The 22756-nt window shown below is 40.2% G+C and overlaps 1 protein-coding gene across 2 annotated transcripts in view; it reads left to right on the forward strand.

Annotated features, from left to right (window-relative positions):
* Positions 1-15515, forward strand: part of UVSSA (UV stimulated scaffold protein A) — a 58498-nt gene extending 42983 nt beyond the window's left edge. For both annotated transcript variants that reach the window (XM_055717148.1, XM_055717196.1), the window contains exons 10-13: positions 1902-2085; positions 2894-3005; positions 8123-8306; positions 12319-15515. In XM_055717148.1, coding sequence (XP_055573123.1) covers positions 1902-2085; positions 2894-3005; positions 8123-8306; positions 12319-12412 — 574 coding nt within the window. In that variant the 3' untranslated portion in view covers positions 12413-15515. The remainder of the gene's footprint in view (positions 1-1901; positions 2086-2893; positions 3006-8122; positions 8307-12318) is intronic.
* The last annotated feature ends 7241 nt before the right edge of the window (positions 15516-22756 follow it).

Consider the following 22756-nt stretch of genomic DNA (forward strand, 5'->3'; position numbering starts at 1 on the left):
CCATTCAAACATTTGACTGAAGTCATGTTGGTATATTATAAAGAATCTTAGAGGTTTTTTATTTAGGCTATAGTTTGCAGAATTGTGTGATTGAAAACTTTCTTTTTTTAACCAGAAATTGTGGAAACATATTACTATGTCTCATGTTGAACTAGTCTCCACTCTTTTGTCTTTATCCCCTAATTTACCAGAAGAAAGTTATTTGTACTTTATCACAGGTTAGAATTTTTCTGGCACAAGCGAGGTATATTTGATGAAGAAATTATTGGATAGCATGAATCCCTTTTTAAGAAGGATTTTACTTGCTGAACATTTTTCTGATGATTTGGCAAACCATGGAAGGTCTTCAAGAATTCCTTAATCCTTTTTTGATCTAGTTCTTAATCTCTTTATATAGTTTTAAATGGTAAACTATTGCAGAAAAACCAGCAGCTATATATGTTGTAGGTTGCTAAGGTCAGATAATTTCCTCCACTTTTTTTTTTTCTATTGTCATCTGCTGAAAACTTCCTTAGATAAAATTCATCAAAATTTCAGGCCCACCAAAGTAATTCCTTTGGCTTATGTGCTTTGTTGAGTCGAGGTCACTGTGATTAGTGAAGCCAGTGTCGTGTATATATGACTCTGCAGCCTACAGAAGGCAAAGTCTCAGAAGGAGGAATGGCATCCAATGATATTAATGAGTGAAAGGAATTGCGTATGGATAGAGAAAATCCTCTCAGATCAGACTGGGACTGATTGGTGGAAGAATGATGTGGAATACAGGGTTGTAAAGTGTCCTTTGTGAATTTTAAGTCCTTATCAATACATCTGTCATCTAGATATCTCCATTTTGCTTGTAATAAGTAGCAGACATGCAGGCTCGAAGTTTTTTTGCTTAGTTTAGCTGTATGTTTTTTTTTTATTCCCTTACATTTGGGATTGGATTGTTGTTGTTTAACTTGAGATGTCTTAAAGTTAGATATCTAACTTAAGCTGGTGACCCTAATTTCTTTTCATGATTAGGAGAAAGAAACATTTACCATCAGAGGGACAGTCATTGCATCCCAATTAGCATCTAGTCAGGTAATTACTCTTTGAGGTTGCCTGTTTCTCATTATAGACTATTGGGAGCCTAGGGTGGTTAAAATGGAATTATATGAATACTATTGAGAAAATTTGAAAATACTGCATCATTGAAGGGTCCTTGTTCCCCTTCTGTCCCACTTCCCATGTCCACTGACATGGTACTAATCTTCTTTGTATATTTGCCTAATACGTCTGTATCTATAGGTAAGATCTCTAACTTTAAAATAGATTTTTCAATGGATTAGCTTAATTTCTTGGAGGAACATCCTACAAGTTTTCAGACTTATGGACACTGTATGGGAGAACCTGGAAGAAAGAATCTCTACAAGGCTTAGCTGATAATTTGCTTTCTTCATTGGTCTCATACATTGCAACATTCTCTGATTTCAGCTTCTGCTTCTCTGCTGCTGCAGGAGTACAGCTGCTAGGAATAAGATCGGACAAGTTAAGACCAAACCATTTCCTCACTGATCTATCGTCTGTGTTTTAATCGTAGAAGTATTTTGTTATGAAGAATGTTAACTACAGAATCATGAAATTATTTACTGAAACTGGATATCAGATAACTGATTCAGAATGTCAGATCATGAACTAGAGCTAAGACTTGTAATAGGTTAGCAGGTTAAACAAGAAATCAATACTAGACAGGCGTTGGAGATATTTCAAAAACACCTTCATAATATAGGAGTCATAAGAAAGAAGGGTAGATTCAAACGTTTTTCTAATTCACTAGTAAAACATCCTTTTACATGTAAGTTTAACATAGGGTGTACTGGCATCAATGTGTGCTTTCTTACAACTTCATGAATAATTCTCATTTATTGTTTTCCCAGATTTGCTTCTGAGCATCGATTTTGGGCACCCAGTGAAGTAGAGGAAGAGGTGGAAAATACAGAAATAACTGAAATGTTAAAAACTAGATACATAACGTTTGCTGGCAAGTTTGAACCAGTGAAACATAAATGTCGAGCACCAATGCCTGATGGAAGTCTGTGTGAAAGACAGGATCGGATTAAGGTGGGCACTGAGTTACATGACTTCAGGATATGTGCTATATGGAGGAGATATTGTTAAAACATGTCCATAAAAGTTTATTTCACATGGTAAATATAGCTCAAGGGAGTGGAAGAACATTGTGTCTGCAGAAGTTTGCTGTTAATATGTGCTTCATATGGGAAGCATTGTTTTGGTAAGGAAGCTGTAAACATTTAAGGAACTCACAAGTATTTCTGGCATTCATCATAGGTGTTTCTATTTTATTTACTACTGTGATATGGTTGCCGAAAAGTTTTCCTCATTGAGAGGCAGATTTGATATTGACTGTTTTTAGAAATTTGGGTGTTTGAGGGGCAAAGAGGTTTTACTTACAAATTAGGTTTTATGGAAACTAAATCCTACACAGCCTCAAATTTTGGGCACTATTGAGCAGAAATACTTTGCTTAAATACTTGTTCTAATATTCCTGTTCTTCCTGTATTATCTGAGCTTGAAGGATCTGCGTGCACTCAAACATTGTAAATGGGATTGTTATGGGATAGGGGTGTAGCATAAACAACAACATAGGACTCGGCATTGGTGCCCTTGTTCCAGACTTGATGGGATGTGCTGGCCTCTTGACACTGGATATTTGTGTCACAAAGAGATTATTTCTTGGAGATTCTGAGTGTATTAAACACATGATGCCTATGGCATCCTGATGCTTTCTAAGGGGGACTGAAAATCAAGTGTAGACCTTTGTTGCTCGATTCCAGTGTCTGGCTTTAAGCTATGTTGAATTTCATTCAGAAGTTTTGAGATTATTTTTTTTCTTTCTTTCATACTGAAGTGCCCTTTCCATGGAAAGATAGTTCCTCGAGATGATTCTGGGATTCCCATTAACGCAGAGGACAGAGCCAGAGAAGAAAAGATGCGGTTTGAGAAGCAAGCAGCTCAGCCAGGTTTGTGTCTTAAAAAGAAAAACAAAACAACAACAACAAAAAACCAACAAAAAATTAAAAATGTTAGGCAGAGGTAGGAGATAAGCTTTAAATGTAAGCACAGTGTCTTTATTGTGTATGTGTTTGTGTATATATATTGTATACTATATTTACAATATCGACAATGAAGTTACAATATGGACAATAATTGTATATATTTTATCCACATTGTATATATATTTCATATATTGTATCTATATGTTCTATATACACTGTATCTGTATTTAGATACAAGTTGGACAAATCTCAGTATACAATTGGACAGCAACAGTGACAGGCTCTATGGAGAAAGAAAGCTGACTCTTTTGTTACTAAAGACATAGGTTGAGATCCACAGGACTGGATCATATTTCTGGTTTGCTCCTAACCGCATTCCCTCATTTAAATTCCCGTTGGTTTTAATTTGTAGATCATTTGCAGTGATTCTTGCTGATGTGGTGTACACAGAGTGAGGTTAACATTTTGTTTGTTCTTTATTTCCAGTAGTTGTCATGATGTTCCTAACGCTTCTCAAACAAATGAATTACAGCTTTTATCTAAGGAACATGTTTATTAAGGACAATTAAACCTATTTCCTGGGAAATGCTTGACAGTAACTGTTGCCATGCTTCTGAAAAGAAGTCGTCTAATCTTGCTGGTCTCTAACAATTGTGATTTACGTAATGTAATTATATTATTAGGATCACTGTGTTACCACAAATATTGGCAGAGTGCATTTTTTTTGTCACAATGTGGGAACTTGTTTTTCCATTATCTATTAATATCTATTGTATTTTTTATTTCCCATATCTACTCGCTTACTACTTGTGTTTTGGAAGGAGAATTCCTGGCTTTGTTATGCTGTGCATCAGTGCAGCATCACTAGAAAATACTCTGAATTAGGAGAGCCCTCACCGTAAGCCTTACTTTATTGGCATTATAACTAGTCTGAATGTTCTGATAGGCATGATGGCTTGACAAAGGGAGCAAGCAGAGCTGTGCTGTTTAATTGTTTACATGTTACTGTGCAATAATCTGGATTTTGTTTTTAAAGGGTGGGGACGGGCAACAAAACTAATGGCTTTCTTGCATCCTGGCTGCTGATTGCAGGTGTGGAGGGAAGGCTTGTCCTTCCTCAAGATTATTTGAGCATTTTTAGCCAGGATGACGCTCTGGACTGCTAAGTAAGGAATGCAGGTAATGAGAAAGACAGCAAGCAATGATACACAGGCAGGAAGATTTCCAAGTGGGATAAGACACTTATTTGCAATAGTGCAGCTAAACCTCATTAGTGATGGACAGAAGGTAGATTTTCATAGAGCACTGTGGGGATTGCAACCAGGAAGCTCCTGAAAGTTGACGGACTGCAAAGGAAGATGGAAGAGAGAGATCTATCCAGCAAAGACATAGTATATAATTGGAGGGGGCAGATTTGTTTTCAAAGCTTTTATTTAATCTGCCTTCCTCCACCAGGTCTTAGTTTTCTCTGGTTTAAGCTATTTATTCTAGGTGAGCATTCTGCATTCTAATTTAACTTATCTATAGGCATTATCATTTTGATATCTTGTAGTGTACTCCCATTAAGGAGTTTGTTCTCTCTTAAGCTCTGACCGGCTCAGTATTTCATCAGTTTCACAGTTATATTATTAATGAGGCTACTGAACCTTCCACAAAACATCTTCAGAGCATAAGTTGTTGATCTGTTGTTCAGAAAGGTCTATGTCAAATGAGCCTTCATTTAAATATAAAACTGGTCCACCCAGTTTCCTTTAATTCTGATTTGGCTGTCTTTGAGTGGCTGTGCTTGGCGATTACCAGCACCACACCGATGCAGCAGTTACTGAATGCATTCTGTTTTTTCATGTGTCAAAGTGCTGTGCTTGCAGGTAGTTTCCATCCTTATCCACGTGGAGCGAAGTGCTCTAAACTGGCATCCAGCCAACAGCATGAGTCCAGTTGGGCTCTCACAGCAAAGCCAGGGCAGGGGTGTGGATGGTTTGCTAAAAAGGAGAGTTCCCAACTTAGTTATGACAAACTAAAACTAACAAATTATAGTAGTAGGTGTTCTTGAGGGACTAGTTTCAAACTAGAAACTAATACTCTGGTATAAAAATCACTTGCACTAAAAAATATTGATTATTTTTTTTCCCTGTGAAATTGCCGCTGCTTGAGGCTAAACGTAATATTTATTTTTATTACAGTGTCAGTTCAGTGTTGTTAGAGGCTTCTCACCTCTGGCCCACAAGGATGTGTATGTTAGTCCCAAACCAGTGTTGACATTGCTGTGTTGCATTATTGAGTGTGGTTGTTAAGCTGAGATGTCATACAAAGGTCCATCCTGTCTGTCCAGGGAGATACTACACAAACTATGGCACTTAATTTATTAGACAAAACCTTACAGGTTTCTAAACCTGTACATATACCAGATGTCACTAAATACTTCTTCACTGTTTTTTGTTGCTTTCTTCATTTCTGTGCCTCACTTCTTATATTTGTTTCGTAATATTTTCATCAGCCTTTTAAAATGGTCTTGTTTGTTTGGCGGGTGTCTGGTTGGTTTGCATTAGGGTTTGCTTTTTGGTTTTTGCTTAGTTGTTTTTTTTGGTTTTTTTTACAAAGGACTTGCAGCAAGTCTGAGCAGTGCTGCTATGGAAAATATACAAGCCCCGTGCAGTAAGAGCTTTGGTCTTACAATTGGCAACATCATTTGCTGATGACAACAGTTTGAAAAATTTCTAAATAGAATTAAAATGTGGGGATCGGCTGCATGTTTAAATTGCACCAAAATCCTTTTGCCTTTTGGATGGTAGGTTTATTTTCATCCTTGTGTGATTGAAGGGGAAAATAATTATGTGGAAGTAATACAGTTCATGTGATAATGATTGTTTTAACAACACTGTCATTGTTATTATGGAGCATTTTTCAACTTAGTATAAAATTTTGAACTCTAGCTGATGTCCACAAAACGGTGCTTTGGGCTCTTCAGTCCAGATGGTGGAATCAGGTGGGATTACACTGACCTGCTAATCTGCAGTGTTCATCCTTTTCCAATAGTTCGCACACAGGAGCAAATTAAGTGCCTATTTTTTGTGTCAGCCCTGAAGAGTATCTGGTTTTTCAGCCCTTAGTGACTTGTTAACAAACAGGTATCAGGACAGGCTGGTGAAGGCAGGCCGCTGGCCAGTCAGATGTGAAATAGCATCTCTTTACTAACTACAGTATTGATTCCCGCCTACCCTTGCAAACTGTGTAATTTTCTTTTCCCTGCTGCTAAACTCAGTAACAATGTATGAAGAGCTTTAGGGGCCCATCAATGCTCAAAAAGGCTGCTCTTCCCTGGCATTCTATTGATTTTTCTCAAAGGCTTTTAAATTGCTCCTTCATTTTACTCAAATGCTCATTTCATCTCTACTGGATGCCAGCATTTTTTCGTTGTGTTTAAACAATTGCTCCATTCACTGGGTTCCTAAACTGTGACGCCTTCTTATTACTGGGAGATAAACTGTTTAGACAGTTTTCCTTAATCTTGGATTAATCGTTCCTGTATCTGAATTGTGCTGTTCTGTATTCCTTCACTTAAAAAAAAAAAAAAAAACCAAAAAAACACAACACACCAAACAGCTCTGTGAGGTCTTATAATCTATCAAATATTTATGTTCTATTTTCTCCCTCTATACTTCCCCTGCTCATTTCTTACACAGCTTCATTTTCCTCATGCTTTTTGGTATGTTGGATTTTAATCAGTCCTCGCTTCCCTGTATCAAAGTAAGTTAGATCTAACCTTTCCTTGGAAAATTGCTCTGGTATTCCTAAACACAGTGTTCTTAAGTGAGGACATTGCCTCTGACCTTCCTGATATGTTGTTAGCAATGTTTGTCACACTCAGTGACCATATTGGTGTATAAGTGACATTGTATAGTCATTTAGGACTGTTTATTTTTCTGTATCTACACAGATGTTAAATAAGGGTAGTAGGCATTTGGTGTTACAATTTCTGCAGGCAAGAAAGGCTGAACGACATACAGGAAACTATATGAAAAATGACTGGCAATTACTGGTTGTTAAAATATAGAATTCTGACATTTATGCTGAGTTTGGACCATGTTACTCTTTGAAGTGGTGCTTGCTACATTTTTTTCCAACCCATATGGTCAAAATTTTTGTAATGCAATGCCACTCTTCTGAATTTCCCCTTGAAGATATCCATCCTCTAGCCACATCTTTACTTCCTGCTTTCCACTATATTACCTTGTTCTGATATGCAAGACTAGACATTAAAGGTGAAAGACCATGGCTTCCTCAGAGTTTACAGTCTAAATTGTTCATGCTTTTTCCTGTGGTGGCATCTATGATCAGAATCCATTTACAGTGTGTGGTTGGATTCTGAAGCATTAAGGTTTTGATAAAACTGTAAAACAAGTTTTTGATGAGATAAATCAACTCTTGTTCTATTATCAGGAGAAGAAACTTGATTTAGATAATTAAACCGAGGAAATGTGGGATATTTAAAAAGTAGTATTTTTTTCAGATGCAAGATTGGGTTCATGGCAACAGAGTCAAGTTGTCTTATTCAAGAACGCTATTTAAGTGTCAGATACCAGTTAATGTTTTGAAGCAAATATGATTGATGCAGAAAAGTTACAAAGTTCTCACCCCTACTCTCCTCAAAAGATAACATATTCCATTTTTTTAAGTTTACTTTTAAGCTTATTCAGAATTTATTTCTGGAGACAAGTTCCTCAGCTACATTGTTGGCATTTTATTCAATTTCTAAATGATGATCACTGTGTTTATGTCACCTTTCCTACATGGAATAGTTTCTTTGGAATGTTGCTACTGTGCTACTGCAAAAACTTAAGTTTTACTGCAGAACAGCTTTATCTACAGCAGCTAATAATAGATACTGATCCCAGACTAGCAGGGTTTTTTTCATCAAGATCTGTTGTTTTGGCTAACTGCTTTATCATCTCCTTCCTTTGTGTATGCAACTTACAGCGCAGCGACTCTGCCCTCGCCTAGCGGTGGCAAGAACCTGCATCTTAGCAGACTGCAAATTCAGGGTTTGGAGTTTCAAAGTGCATGCTTCTTCTTTTAAACAGAATGGCGAGATCCAGAATTCATGAGAGAAGTTGAAGCAGCTACAGGAGTGGATCTTGGTTCCTCTAAAAGTAATGGAAAAGGAGGGAAAAAGAAAGGGAAGAAGAAAAAATATCCAAATTTGACAGACCTGAAGCAGCAAGCTAACACTTCTCGTTCTCGGCTTGAGAAGAAAGTCTTCAATAAGTAAGATGCTTACATGCTCTAAAACCTGTTAAATTGCTGTTTCCCTTTGTCTCAGTGGTGCTTTCTGTTTCTGCTTTAACATGCACTTACCGAACAACTTTCTTTGCTAGCTACAGAGCAGGAATGCCTTCCATATCTCTGGATGGTACAGAGTAACAGATACTGACAACCAAGATTATTTCTTTGTGAATGATTTTCAGCAAATTTTGCAAAATTTCCCTATGAAAGTTGGTGGGTTTTTTTAATCCTTCTTAATTTTGTTCTTAATCCTTTAATTGCTGTAGTGGCTTCTCTGGATGATCATTTATTAAGTGGGTGCCACGTTATGTGTGCAAGTAGCACTGATCTGGAAAGATGATGTGTTCGGAGTGACACAACTTAAAACATCAGACACGCTGCAGTAGCGTAGATGGAGTGAAAAATGAAGTTTTTCCTTTTGAAAGCCTTAGATGGGCTGTGCTGAGCAGAACTTCAGTTATTAAAAGGATCTGTCAAAACCCCTTGGCTTTTGGCATTTAGCGGTGTCTTAACGGTTGCCCTTTAACCTCTGATGTATGCTCAGAGACCTTCCCAAACTTTTGACTGCTGCCTGGGCTTCCTGTGTATTTTCTCTCACTCTTGGGTGTACCCAGTTGCTAGCTGGGCCTGATGGAACGCCATCCAATCCAGTATGTACACACAGTGATCCCTTCCTGTGTATTATCCAGTGACATGCTGCCATTGCATTTTTCTCCTCCTTTGCTGAGAATGCATTTAATTGGTTCAGAAAAACATGTGGATCCTTGTGTTACTGTCCTTGTTCACTTACCTCCTGCTGTCGTTTGTAAGTATCAAGGACTGGAACCTGCTGCATGTCTCTCTTCAGTGTAAGAGTATGGAGATGATAATTCCCAGACCAGAGACATGTGGACACAGTATTCTTCCCACGATGGTGCAGTTTGTGTTCATCTTCCTTTCCTCCCCGCACATGACAGTAGCTCTTGGCCTACATTTGGCTTGAGAAGAAACTGTTTGGATGACATGGGCATTTAGACACATTGAACAAACGTGTCTGTGACTTATGTAGACATATGCGAGTTAACTTTAAAGCAGGCATGCTAGCTCAGGTGGAAGTGGGAGCCTACCAACCCACCAAGCTGAATGGGTTTTAGAATGTATAGTAGCTCCATATGTCCACTCTGTTATGCCATTTCTGATATCTAGTCTTGGTTAGACGTGGCTGCAGCATAGATTTGCCTAAGCATGCTCTGGTCTTTATCAAATGACAATCAGCTGGAGCTATTTAAAGCGTTTCATATGTCAAAATGAAACCAAAGGAAAGTGAAAAGTGTAAAGCTGTCAAATCATAAAAGCAAAATTATTATTATAAAAATCATTAATGGTGGGTTATTCCTTAAACATACTGGACAAGTTGAACAGCATCCAAGGCACAATATTTGTTTACTCTTGTTTTCCCTTTTCTGATGTAATGGTTATAATAACAAAACCAGATCCACATTGCTTTTAGTTATAGAAATTTCACATTTTCTGTGAAATTCACATCACCTGATCTTAGTTAGAAGTCAGAGACATACAGTTCTAATGATCAGAATTTCATATCAGCTTTAACAAAATAAGTTTTAAAAGCTGGTTTTGGTTTACTGTGGTTTGTGCTAATGATTTTGCGCGTGTGTTAGTGCCAGGCATAGCGAATCAAACCTGTCATGTTTTTAATGGGTTTCATGCTTTGCAGCACTAAACAAGATGATAACCTTGGCTCCTTGTAACAACCCCAAATTACTTGAAATGTATAGGTGATAAACCCAGGCTCTAGTCTGCCAATAAAGTTAAGTGAAATTGCACACAGATCATCAAAGTGGGATCTCATTTCATTTACAGTATCGCACAATCCAGTGGTGCTAATGTAAAACCTACATGACATGAAAGTGTCAAGGCCACTCTGCACTGCTAAAGACTCACTTTTCTCCTACCAATTAGGCAATATTTGAAGTACAAAACCATGACCACATTTTCCTTACTCTAGTAACTTAATTGGCAGAATTTTGTTGAAAGTATACCTATTCCAAGGTGTTATTTCAGAATGTTGGTTTTCGTTACAGTTGCTGCTGAGAAAATCTTTAATCCCACCATTTAGAAGTGTTATTAAGAAGTATCCTCTGTTTTCAGATGTTTCAAAATGGCTTTTGAAATGAAGCTGTTACAGAGAGCAGTTAGATAAAACAGAAGCCAACTTGCCTCTTGTCTCTGAGATAACCACAGGAGCACAGCTGGAACAGTATGTAGGACCTGAATCCTGAAAAAGGCTGGTGCATACTACCAGGATGTCTTGTCTTCATTCTACTGCACAGCCTGCAGCATCCTTAGAAGTGATAAAAGGCAGGCTGTAACAACGTAAAGTCTAACAGCAGTAGACTTGAAACCATCCACTTTGTGCGATGCAACTTGGGAACCTCATTTCTGATGTAGAAATCAAAAACATCAGTCAGTGCCATGTTCTTAAATGAGAGATAGTCCCTCAAACCAAGCCCTTAGCTGGCGTACCTCCTGCCTTGGCAGAGCGTCCAGGTTCTTTACAGAGCAGTGTTAGGAGGTATCTTCCCTCTTCATGAATAGAGGCAGGGTGACATACGAGCACACCTGCAAATACCAGCCACAGATTTCTGAGCTTTTTGGCTAGAGGCATCTAGAGTAACCAGTAAAAATGGGAACCCTACAATTCAGTAAAGAACAAAATTCCCTAGGCAAGATGCACTCAGCTGTACACAGCAGCCACTGTAAGTTTCTGTAGGGCAGATGTACACAGCAGAGCATTCTTTTGACTTCTACTACTGCCTTTCTTCTGTTTCCTTACCCCTCTGCAATCATGAACCCATTCTTCTGCCTTACCAGTTAAAGAGTACATATGCCTGCACTCTGTGCCTTTTATGAGAATCTCCTGCTCCTCTTCATGCTGTCTAGGAATAATTTTCTTCACCCTCAAAACCTCAGCTGTGTGATCTCCACTCAAAAGATTGTGAAGGGGAAAATAATGCAGTTCAAAAGCATAGCAGTCACTCCCAAAAGGAGAGAAATCCCTGGGCACCATCTTTACTAGGAGGCAACAATGGCAGCAAATAAAGAGCAGCAACATGAGGGCTAACCCTCATCAGATCCAGAAGCACCAGAAAGCTTGAGAGCTCCAAAGTTAGTACCTTTATTTCCTTTCTGAATCTGAAGAACACACCAGAACCTTCTTGAAGCACAGCGGGCACTGCAGAGGGCTGGAATGCTTGCCCATCATGAGGTAGCAGAGATCCCATTCCACTTGATGTAAGAGTGAGGTATTGGACATACTGTCCTGACTATGCTAAACTCTAAGCACTTAGCTGTTCTGCAGCAGTAATCTATCTCTCTGCACAGAGATACATGGAAATCTCTGGCATCTTCCCAAACTAGTGTTGTGCTTGTGGATTAAATAGCTGCTGCTCAGGAATGGGGCTGCTGCTGCTGTGAGCAAGTGTCTTACTCTGCCCGCAGCCAATGAAGTGGGTTTTTAGCAACCTGTGAAAGGAAAGTTGCTACATGAGTTAGTTATGTGAATGGAACAGCAAGACCTTCTCTCACAAAAGCACGCTAGATTCTGCAGGTTGGATTTTGTAAGGCTTTTAGGCCCTGTTAGATACTTCTAGTTATTTTTTTTTCCCCAAGAGCAGTTAAGTGCTTTTGAAAATCAAACTTGCTATGTGTGACTAACAGAAATAATGCTAGGAGGGTGGAATGCACAGCCATTAAACTGAAAGATTTTAATTTGTTTACTCCTGTTAATAAAATCATTGCTGAATTAAACTATTTGTATTGCTGCAGCTAATTTAGTTAACAAGACAAATTTGTTCAGCCTCATCAGTGCAGGGTTCAGAAGCCTGGTAGTGATTAATCATAGTTCGTTTTTCCCCCCCAACACTCATAAACATTCTCTGAGATGATTGTGCAGAATCAACATAATCGTTTTTATTATTTTTTGTTTCTCTTTCAGAGGTGCTGTGAAACGGGTGGTGAAAGCAATGAACCGAATGGATCAAAGAAAGCATGAGAAGTTTGCCAACCAGTTTAACTATGCACTGAATTAAATTGCTAAACAAATTTGCCCTTCATTTTATTAGAAGAGTGCAACTGCACAAAACCTTTCTCGCAGATCTTCATATTTATACTAAAATAGTGCACTAGATGCATTTTTAGTGGAGCAGTTTTCTGAATTATTTTCATCTTTTAACTTATTGGATAATGAACAGTAATTTTGGCAAAGATGTGATACAGAATGGAATGCATATAACAAGTTGATATTTATTTGTAATGTACATAAAATAGAGCATGTTTTATGACTTGTACATACTCCGGGCAAAACATTCAGATTTTGTTTTTGTTTTCCTTCCAAAGGGACTCATGTAATTTATACCTCCTTTTCCAACATGTGTGTTGTAATTTGCCTCCACTTTCATGCCTTCAGAAAGAAGATGCCTTAGAAACAATTGGATTTCTACCAGAGATGGCAACACGCAGAGTATTTGCTCAGCCTACTATTCTAGAAAGTGTACCACATCAAGTAGCACAGTGGTTCCTGCAGTACTATTAAAGACCTGTTGTGTGCACACTCAAGAAAATAATCCAAATCAACAGATGCCTTCAGATAATGAATGGAGTGCAGCTGGATTTTAGCAAACTGAAATCCAGGAGTTATTTCAAACCTGGTAGCTGTGGCACCAATAGAGAAGCTGAAATGACAAAGGTCATCCTGGTCTGCTTCTAGTCTTCCCAAGGTGGTATCCCAGTATCTTTCAGAATTATATCTGGAAAGCATTTTGTGGAAGTTTGTAGAGATACTCAGCATGTGCTGCTGTTTAGCTGACACCAAAAAGCTCCAGTACAGAGTGAAAGTATGAAGTTTTAAAAATTGTTCAAGTGGCATACTGTACTAGTGAACTGTCTGGCTTGAATTGGTTAAAATTACATCAGACTTAAGCCTGAGGGTGGATCTAAGGATCCAGATATAAACACAAGCATCTAGACTCTTCTGACTCCAGAGAGTTAAAGTGCATGCTGAGATCAAGCAGCTGGATGTAGTGAGGTTTGTTCTTGGTTGAGTGCTTACCCAGCTCTCCCAAACCTGTTTTGTTGGCTATAGTCATGTCTTAAGCAGAGCGAACCAAATGTTGACTAGTTGTGCTTTTGCAAGGTTTCATACAGCTTTGTGGGTGAAGGAAATCCAGACTATCAAGGAGGACAGAGCATTTGAAAAGCAGTTTCAAAGTGAACTGCAGAAGTCTTCAATAAAACACTGAATACAAATTAAATGGATTCTCTACAGCACTGGCTTAGTCACCTGTTGGAGGTGTTTCCTTATGCATCAAGGGACTATAAGAATTAAAAAAGGAGAAAATTCAAATCCTCCATGTAGCTTTTGATCACCTCAGACAAAAGCTAATTTAAAGTTCTGCCAAGTACCTTTTGACTTGCACAAGCATTGCTTAGAAAACCAATTAATGCTGAATCTTGATAGCTTATCTTGCAAGAGCTCTGCAGTTTGGAAGACAGTTTCCTTCTCAAACACAGACATTTAGAAGATACACTTCTAAGCTACCACAAATAAAATAATAGACAGAACTTCAGAAGATATCTACTGCACTGGAAAGCAAAGCCACTTCTACTGTCAGTCTAGCTAACTTGTCAGTGAAGGCTTTAAGTGAAAATGTAGACAAGACAAACCAAGTTCACCATCAGGTCAGTTGATGATTTTTAAACTGATTTTATTTCTTATGAAGGATAAAGACCCAAAACCAAAAAACAGCCAACAAACAAAACCCCTCACGTTTGAATGTAATACAGGTCATTGGTTGCTGGGATCCCAGAACAGCCTAAATGAAACTGTTTGATCTTGGAGATTAGCATTCAAAAGAGCCACAAAGGTCACTGTACCACTAATCCAGAGATTCTTGAGCCTGCACAGGCTAAAGGTGTTCACTGAAGGCATGTTTTCTCTTCCCCCCCATCCCCTGTAAAAAGAGTTGTAAAATGATGCTTAACCCCACTTTGCTGTGGACATAAGATGTCAGCACTAAAAAGTTTCTGGCAAACAGTAGGCACACTTTACCCATAGAGTTCCCTTTTTGGGCCTTCAGTAAAATAAAATAAACACAAAGACTGAGATTGTAAAGGGAAATGATAGAAAACTGTAAGAAAGAAGTGTGCTTAGTAAGTAATGCTTCATTAATGATGCTACTTAGTCACATCAGTTCTAGAATTGTTGGGTAAAACTTCTCTGGACTAGTGTGTCCAATCTACCAGTTAAACCCGATCCTACCATGTGATCTATATGCTCTCCCCCTTTCTTTATTAAACACACACATTCAAAAAGGTGTTTAGAAAAACCTCTGTCATGCAGAAAGAGAATTTGCAGAATTGAGGTTTCCCAGCAAGTGACTTGGAGATAGCTGACTGACACAGGTGCATGGACTTTGGGCCAGGTTAGTGATGACTTTTTTTTTTTTAAAGCTCTTCAATTATTGTTTTGGTTTTGTTGTAAGAACTTTCCATGTCAGGTGGGGAATATATCCACTTGGATGCAACTTTTTTTTCCTCCTCTTTCTGCCTTGAAGCAAGAAAGACCATTGACCCTCCATAGGAGAAGGTGTTGAACGCATCTTCTGTAGCACTGCCTTTAGGATAGCTCTTATCAGCATGTATCCAGTGTTTGAGAAACCCATGCTTCCTCTGCTGTGTTAATTATGGCCTCATTTAAACAAATTATTTCTCTACAGGGGCAATTCAGCATATATACACACCGCAGGTCTTGAATTTTGCCACTTCAGCATTCTCATTAGATCTGGTCAGATAAAGTTCCAAGGATTTTGGGAACTTTCTCCTTTTCCTGGGTTCATCTGTAGCTCGCTGGAAGAAAATTTTTAAAAAGGCATCTATCTCTAAAGGTCCAGCATGCCTTCATTAAATAAGTCTTTTTAACTTCAAAATAAATCAAGCTACCTTTTATATACACCACACCGCTTTGTGCATCGCTTTACTTGTGGCAATTGACAAATTTGAGGTCTCTGAGCTCACCAGCTTTTCAGTCATCTTAGCTGTTAAACTTTCTGTCTGACATTTCTGCTAGCACTTTTCTACTCTTGTCCTCAGGGCTTCTGGGGAAAAAAAAATAAAATACAAGTTTCATTCATGTAATCTCTGCTTGTGTTTTAGTCTTTATAACTTGCTCAAATGCTTTTGCAATTGTACTGTAACATACTTCTGCTCATTGGGGATATCGCATGTGATTCCTGGGTACCTAAACACCTTGGATGATTTGACCTCTAGAGTGTTAAGGTGAATAGTTGTAATACAGGTTGAATATTCTGTACTTCTAAAAGGACATGGTAACTCTGAGCTGAAGCGAGCTGTGCTAACGCATCCGGGTCATCCTTTTATAACTAGTGCTGAGTGGTAAGACAAGAACTGAAAGTAAAGACTTATCTGGTTGTTCTTACCTGAGCACACGGTTGCATCTGGGAAGTAAAAGCCTGGAAGGAAGAGACTGTAGCATGTATGAATGTAGTGCCCTTTGGAGTGAGGGGTCTGGCCTTCTGATACAAAGCACTTGGTGACATAAATGACCTTGGTATGGAGTATGTGAGCAGGGCTTCTAAACAAAAATCCTTCAGCACATCCCCTCTGAAGTTACTGAGGCAGGATGATAAGTCCATACTCCTCTTTTTCACAGTATCTTGCAATGTCATTTTCTCTAAACTTACTTGAGGCTTGGCTTTAGCAATCCAGATCTGGCTGAAGAATTCTATTAGAAAACTGTAACTCTCCAAAGCTCTCATAAATTGTTTGAAAGGTTTATTTGGAGGGGAATTGGGGGTTTTGGAAGCAAGACAAAGAGGCAGGATTTGTAAGCAGTTCTGCATGGATGGTGCATCATGCCATGTAAACAGTTTGCAGGCTGGGGAGGACATCAGTGAGTTTCAAAGTGGACATTGTTTAAAAAAAAAAAATATTTCTTTTGTGGAAAGCAAAAAATAATAAACCTTTTCCACTTAAAGTGGCTGTGGAAATGGATGATAAGTATGTTCCTAATTATAAGGAGCTAACTAGCCCCAAGCAAGAAGTAGTATGGAATCTCAGGAACCCAGCCAGCAAACCCCTCAACTCAGCATGTATCAAAATAGTTGGGCCAAGGTAGCCATCTGGTGGTCTCTAACACTCAACACTGCAAATACCTGATTGTTACCTCAACTGTGTTTGTAGCTTGTCCAGTGTTGTTAAACGCATTAATGGTTTTAATAATTAAATGTCTTGGTAGGTTATGCATCAGAAAAGGTAAGGACATCTGGATATTACAGCAGTATGTAAGTGATGAAAATTGGTCATTTAAAACCACGCCTTTTGAAATGATAATACCATATAGGAAACCATCCTGCCTGTACAGTGTAGTCTGACCATGGATCATAGCAAATAGGATGGAAAGGGACCTTCTGCAAACTGGCCTAAAGAAGGTCTAGGTGCCCAAATCCAAGGTATGGTTTAAGTTTCCTGGGCCCCTAAGGGTCTGTACTTGCCATGAGCTGCATTGGCTCAGAGCTCTTGCTTGAGCCTAATGAGACCCAGGGAAAGAATTGTACAAGCACTTGGTAAGACTTGGCGTGGCATGTGTTTTCACACCTTGCCTAACACCCACCAACCATATACCTTTAACAAAATCACTGGTTTTAAACAGGCAGTGATGATCATAGTGCACAGAATAGCTGTCATGCTGGAGCAGACATTCAGGTGAGGTGGAGTTCCAGGTCCCTTCTCAGCCTAAGAGGTGACAACCTCAAGAAGTCACCCAAGCCACAGGTGACTTAAGTGCAAGAGCGCTGAGAGGAAACAGTTTCTATCACCCATTCTTCTGTGGGAACTGAAACTGAACCACAGTGGAGCTAGAAACACTTCATGTAGGAGACTGGACAGAAGGTAAAAAAAAAAACCAAAAAACCAGCTTCCAGATTACAGTGCCCAGAGTGGGGCAAGGGAGGGCTGTATCTGGGTCTTCATCCCCTAGACACCTACCATTGAAAACACCACTGACTTTCATGGAAAGAGCTCCCTCACCAGCTAAAGGAGCTTAGGACCTTAGGACCTCTTAGACACCAAAGCCTAAGAAGGGTGTTATTCTGATAACTACTATAGATCAGTTTCTCTGTATATCCCAGTTTTGGGGTGCACTGGGACAGCTACATTTAAATAAAACCAAAACAATTAACATCCTGTTCCTGGATGAAAATAACACTGGAATTTGTGTCCGGAATTATGAAAGGGAGTTCTGCCCCAAGCAGTGCCCAAGGAAAACCCCACAGTGCCAGGAGTGTGGAGTGAGTCAAGTCTATAGCAAGGTGAGAAAGCAAAAACAGGGTAGAGACTCTGGATGTCAGGGAGGGGTGAGCCAGGAGCAAAAAGGTGAGAACAGAAAGGACAGTGGCCTTCCTGACAAGGGGCACCATCCCACAGCACCCAAACAAAAAAACTGAGCTTGGTAATAGTAACAGAGCCAGCCAGCAGTCCACAAGTTACCTGGAAGTCCGCCAAGATAACAGGCAAGTCTGGAGCCAAGTCAGTAAGGAAGGATCAGGGGGAGGGTTGGTAAGGGACAAAGCTGAGTGCAGCACCTACACCGCAGCTCAGGCATGGGATTCCAGCTAAATGCCATTCCCCTGCAGCCAGCTGGAGGGCTCAGGCCGGAGAACCTAGTTAGTTCTCTCATAGTTTAGCTGGTTTCACAGCAGCCTGGCCCAAGGCGGTGCAACTGTGCCCTATCGGTGCAGCCCTTGAACGCCCGGCGGGGTGTGGGATGAGGGTACAGAGGAAGGCTACAGAGAAAGATGGTGAAAGGCTAGTGAGAGATGTTGGAGCCTGTTTGTACATGCAGAGCCCTAGGAGCATCCCTCTTAAATGGATGTGGTGATGGACCTTTCCATTACACAATCCTCTACAGAAATTGGAGGAATTAAGCAAAAGGCTGGGAACCCTGACAGAGGCTAAGGCCTCAGAGCAGCAGCCTAGATCGAGACCAGTCTGGACCCTCCCCATCCAGCACCACTGGTGACCCCTTCAGCTGGGAGAGATGCTAAAGATCCCAGAACTTGGCACATCCTCTAAAAAATACATGTGGAGCTGGGTCTGCCTGTCAGCTGGACAAATGGTGACCCGTGGGACAAAGCTACTGCCTTTCCAGCTGCAGGAGTCAGATGCTGCCCCTGAAGGAAAAGAAGGGCGAGTGCTATTAATTACTCATGCTTCTGAGTTGATGCTTTCCCTCTTCTTTATCTCCTTCAAAGCTGATCGAGTGAAGAAAGAAATTAATCCATGTCCTTGTTGAGCCTTTCCTATTAGCTCAGTCCGGGAAGTACAGAGTCTAAATGCAGTACCAGCTCAGGAGAGCCACCTGGGAGCGGGCTCTGCCGTGCAGGGAGTGGGGCATGGTGGTGCGTGTGTGGTGATGGGCTGCACCACAGCCTGGGCAAACTACACTGGGCTTCACTCCACTGCAATCTGTTTCTTCATCCTTAAATGTCTGTCACTTGAATATTGTCATTGGGCTTTTTGGGTAGACTTCCCCTTGCTTTTCTGCCTGTCAGCGCCCTGAGCAAAACCCCGGCTCTTCTGCACCAAGTGCTTGTATGTTTTTGCATTAGCATCAGGAATCCCCTCTGTCAAGGGGTTAAGGAAAAAGCTTATTAAAATCGTTTAAATGTGGTGCTAATTAGTTTAGATGTAATGAGCAGCATTAGGCGTCTGGTTGCTTTGAAAGGGATTGTTGAATAACCATTTCTGCCGACATTCCAATTTGCATAATGACAAGGTGTTGGCATTGCATCCACCATTAATTTGCTATATTTATAATGCCATTATGGAGCCACTCTTATCCTCGCGCACTATAAAAGGTATATGGAAATACAATATATGATTCTGCTTGTTTGGAAATTGCTTTTGGATATCTTTGCATTTTTGTAATAGTATTTTTGGCAGTTGACGGCTAGCAGCACCGGGAGGAGAGTCTGCCACACGTTTTTACTAGGGCTGAAATTAGATGTTGCCTCCACGTGTGCCTGAGTGTTTATTTTCACCAGTACTGAAGCAGAAGCAGCAAATGGGAGAGTGATCGGGTATGCTGCAGAGCGTGCTCAAAGCAAACACAGTTTTTCACTCTGAATCATCACTACAAGGTATAGTGCTGGTGCTTTAAGGCCCAACGAGCATTCTTAATTGCAAATCTCAAAATATTTAGCAGGTCATAGAGAGTGCAGCTTGCTGCTACAAATTCTTGGTCAACAGAAGGAGCTGAAGAAGCCCTAGCAGCAGCTCATCCGAGTGCTTTCTTCCCACGCTTCTCTTCCCCTTATGCAGTCTCTGGGGATGGAGGCATAGGAAATAAAGCTTGTCACCCTACCTAGGTTAAGCGTGCAAAGGCAGGAAAGAGTCCCTTTACGTCCAGGGCAAGTTCTTGTAATGTATGTATGTGGTTATGGGCAAAAAGAAAGAAAGAGGGGGAAAAAAAAGAAAGAAAATGAGCAGCATTCAAGATACTTGTACTAAGGTTAGTAGATTTATTTTCCTTCTCTTGAAAAAGCAGAAGTTTACCAAAGAGGGTGAATCTTTACTGTGTCAATCATCATCCCACAATAATATTTCTGTGACTTGCAGTTCTTTTCTGTGGTGTCATCCCTCCTTTATTATCGTTGTAAAATGTTTCTGATTTGTAACATTACAGAGAAGAAAGTATAAAAAGTGTATTTTAAAATAAAAAGCCTAGTGCTTTGGGTGGAGCTAGCTACTTTCAGCTAGCTGAAGATTTGTCATGTAATGAGATTAACTTAGTAAATCATATACAGATACTGCCTGACCCTGAATGTCCAGACTTTTGGGCCCTGACCATGATTCGCCCTCTGTGTCCTTGTGTTTCTCTGTTGATACAGGTTGCATCCACAGGATTTCCAGCATCCACAGGATTTCTCCTGATTGGGCACTGCAGACTTAGCAGCTCTAGTTTTCTGAGGCTGTGATAACCTCCCGAGCTGCTTTGAAGCTTATTCTGTAAGATGAATTCACATCTCTGCCAGACAGCATCAGGAAAGTAGAAAGAGCTCTTACTGTCAGGGTTATTTTCACTGTGACAACCATCATTCTGTCCACCTGAGACATCTGTGTAATGTGAGCGTGTGCTTCAGAACAGTATGGGGGCGGGGGGAGGGGAAGCACCAGTCAAAGAATGTGGTTTATGTATGTAAACTGTTAAGGTAAATCCACTTTGTGAGACAAACTGATTAGGATCCCGTGCGTTTACATGCCTGGCCCCTTCATCTTCAGCGTCTGCTCTGACCTGTGCCTTGGTTTACCTCCCAGAATCTGACAAATCTTCCAATTTCATAGAAAATCTTTTTTTTACTTGCTCTTAAAAAAGGCTCTATGACAACCATATTTGCTTACTCTTTAAGGCAGAACCTGAAGATCTGCCCAGACATTGTAAAATCGTGTTCTGTTGAGTATTTTAATACATCTGCATTTGAGCAATACATTTTTATACGTGTAATACAGGAGTTCATGGTTATTTGCCAATACAGCAGACTACAAGCAGACACCATGGTGTATTTTGGGGAAATCAATTTAAATTCATACAGTCAAGACTGTATTTTTGATATTTTGCTTATGTAATATAAGAATAGAAACACAAAACATGACTGAGTTCAGTCTGAAACAGAAGGCCTCCAATACATGTGAAAAAAACTGAAGAATTCATCTAAAAAAGTGGCTCACTAAACCCACATTCCCTGCTCAACTGGAAATAATACCAAGAAATTTTGGGGGGTTGATGATATAGGGCACTGGTTTCCAATGATTTGGTATAGCATCAATGACGGTTGTATGTAAGCAATGACACAAAATATTTTGAAATATTTTCAGCTATCTCCCAATCATTTGGAATGTATCCATCTGTATTTCTGTGCTTTTTCCTGTTATTTCAATTATAAGACATTTTAGTGCTGTTTATTCAGTGAATGTGAACAACCGGAACTTGTGCGCTGTACGTTAAATAATTGAAGTAAAATAGATGTAGTTTCCTCTTCTTTTAACTCTTTCATTCATATAGAGAACAATGGCAAGATGCATTTAATGGCTGAATCATTTCTCCCTAATGCAGGCTTGCACCCTTGGATTTAACATTGACTTCATGGGAATTAGTACAAAAATATGCTGATGCTCCAGATCATCTTTGGTACGTGCCAAAAACGTCTACTTGAAAATATTGACTCAGACTCCAAATGTGTGGCTGGGTGTATCTGAGATGAGAATTTGTCCTCTGGCAAATGCTTTGCTAAATGTTCTCTTGAATGTGTTCCGCAGTTTGAATCCCCCAAGACTGAATTTTATGAATGAATAATAAAGTAATTAGAAAAAATTAACTCACAGAATGAACCAGAGCAAACACCTCCTGCTTGTGTCATAATCGTCTTTCCCTCTGTCAGTAGATTCTACTTACACTGCACCGGGGTCTCTGTTCCTCACTGATGACTCACTGAAAACGAGCTGCAATGCCTCCAACAAGCTCGGTGCAGGAGCGCAGAGCATTGCCTGCAGTGCGCAGCGTCAGGTAGGAGCCATATGGGGTCAGTGTGGGGGCTTTGGGGGCTTTTTATGGCTATCTAGTATGACAACCTCAAATTGCTGCATCAAGCCCTGTCTCAGTCTCTTAGAGAGCCAGAGTACCAATGGGCAGGAACACAGATGACAGAGTTAGGACATTCAGGCAGGTGAGAGCATCCAGCTTTAGCACATGGGGTGTGGAGCATTCAGACCAGGGATGCTCCCAAGAGCTGCCCTGTGCTGACACCACCAGGCCTCTCCCCGGCCAGTCTGTGACCGTGCAGCCTGACCCAACACCACAAACCAGCTGCAGAGCCGTGGTCCAGGGAGCATCGTCTGAATTAGCTCTTTGGTGCTGATACTTAAACAGCCTCTGCATACAGACCGTATCTTGTGACCAACGGGACTGTAGCGTGTCCTGGGCTGCCGCATGGCCTGCGCACCACAAGAGACAGGCGCTGTGGCTGAGGCTCTGCAGTTTTGCTCTTGACTTCTGTGAGCCCAGACATCCAGACGAGGTATTCGAGCAAGGATTATCAATAACTTCCTAAACTCTGCTGAGAAAGATACCTGTGGCTCTGTTTTCAGCACTGCTATAAAATGTGAGAAGCCTTGTTAAATCGAGTTTAATGACTAGGAATCTCAGGCTAACTGACTCCTTCATCCAACAGCTGTGAGTAATAATACTCACATGAACAGGTTTCACTGGCAGGATGCTAACTGACCTGGAGTAGGAAAATCATCTACTCAGAAGCTCTGAGCAGCTCCCTGTTGGAGCTGAATTATTTTCCGCCTGGGGGAAT

This window comes from Falco cherrug, chromosome 1 (genome assembly GCF_023634085.1).
Source record: "Falco cherrug isolate bFalChe1 chromosome 1, bFalChe1.pri, whole genome shotgun sequence".
NCBI classification, from domain to species: domain Eukaryota; kingdom Metazoa; phylum Chordata; class Aves; order Falconiformes; family Falconidae; genus Falco; species Falco cherrug.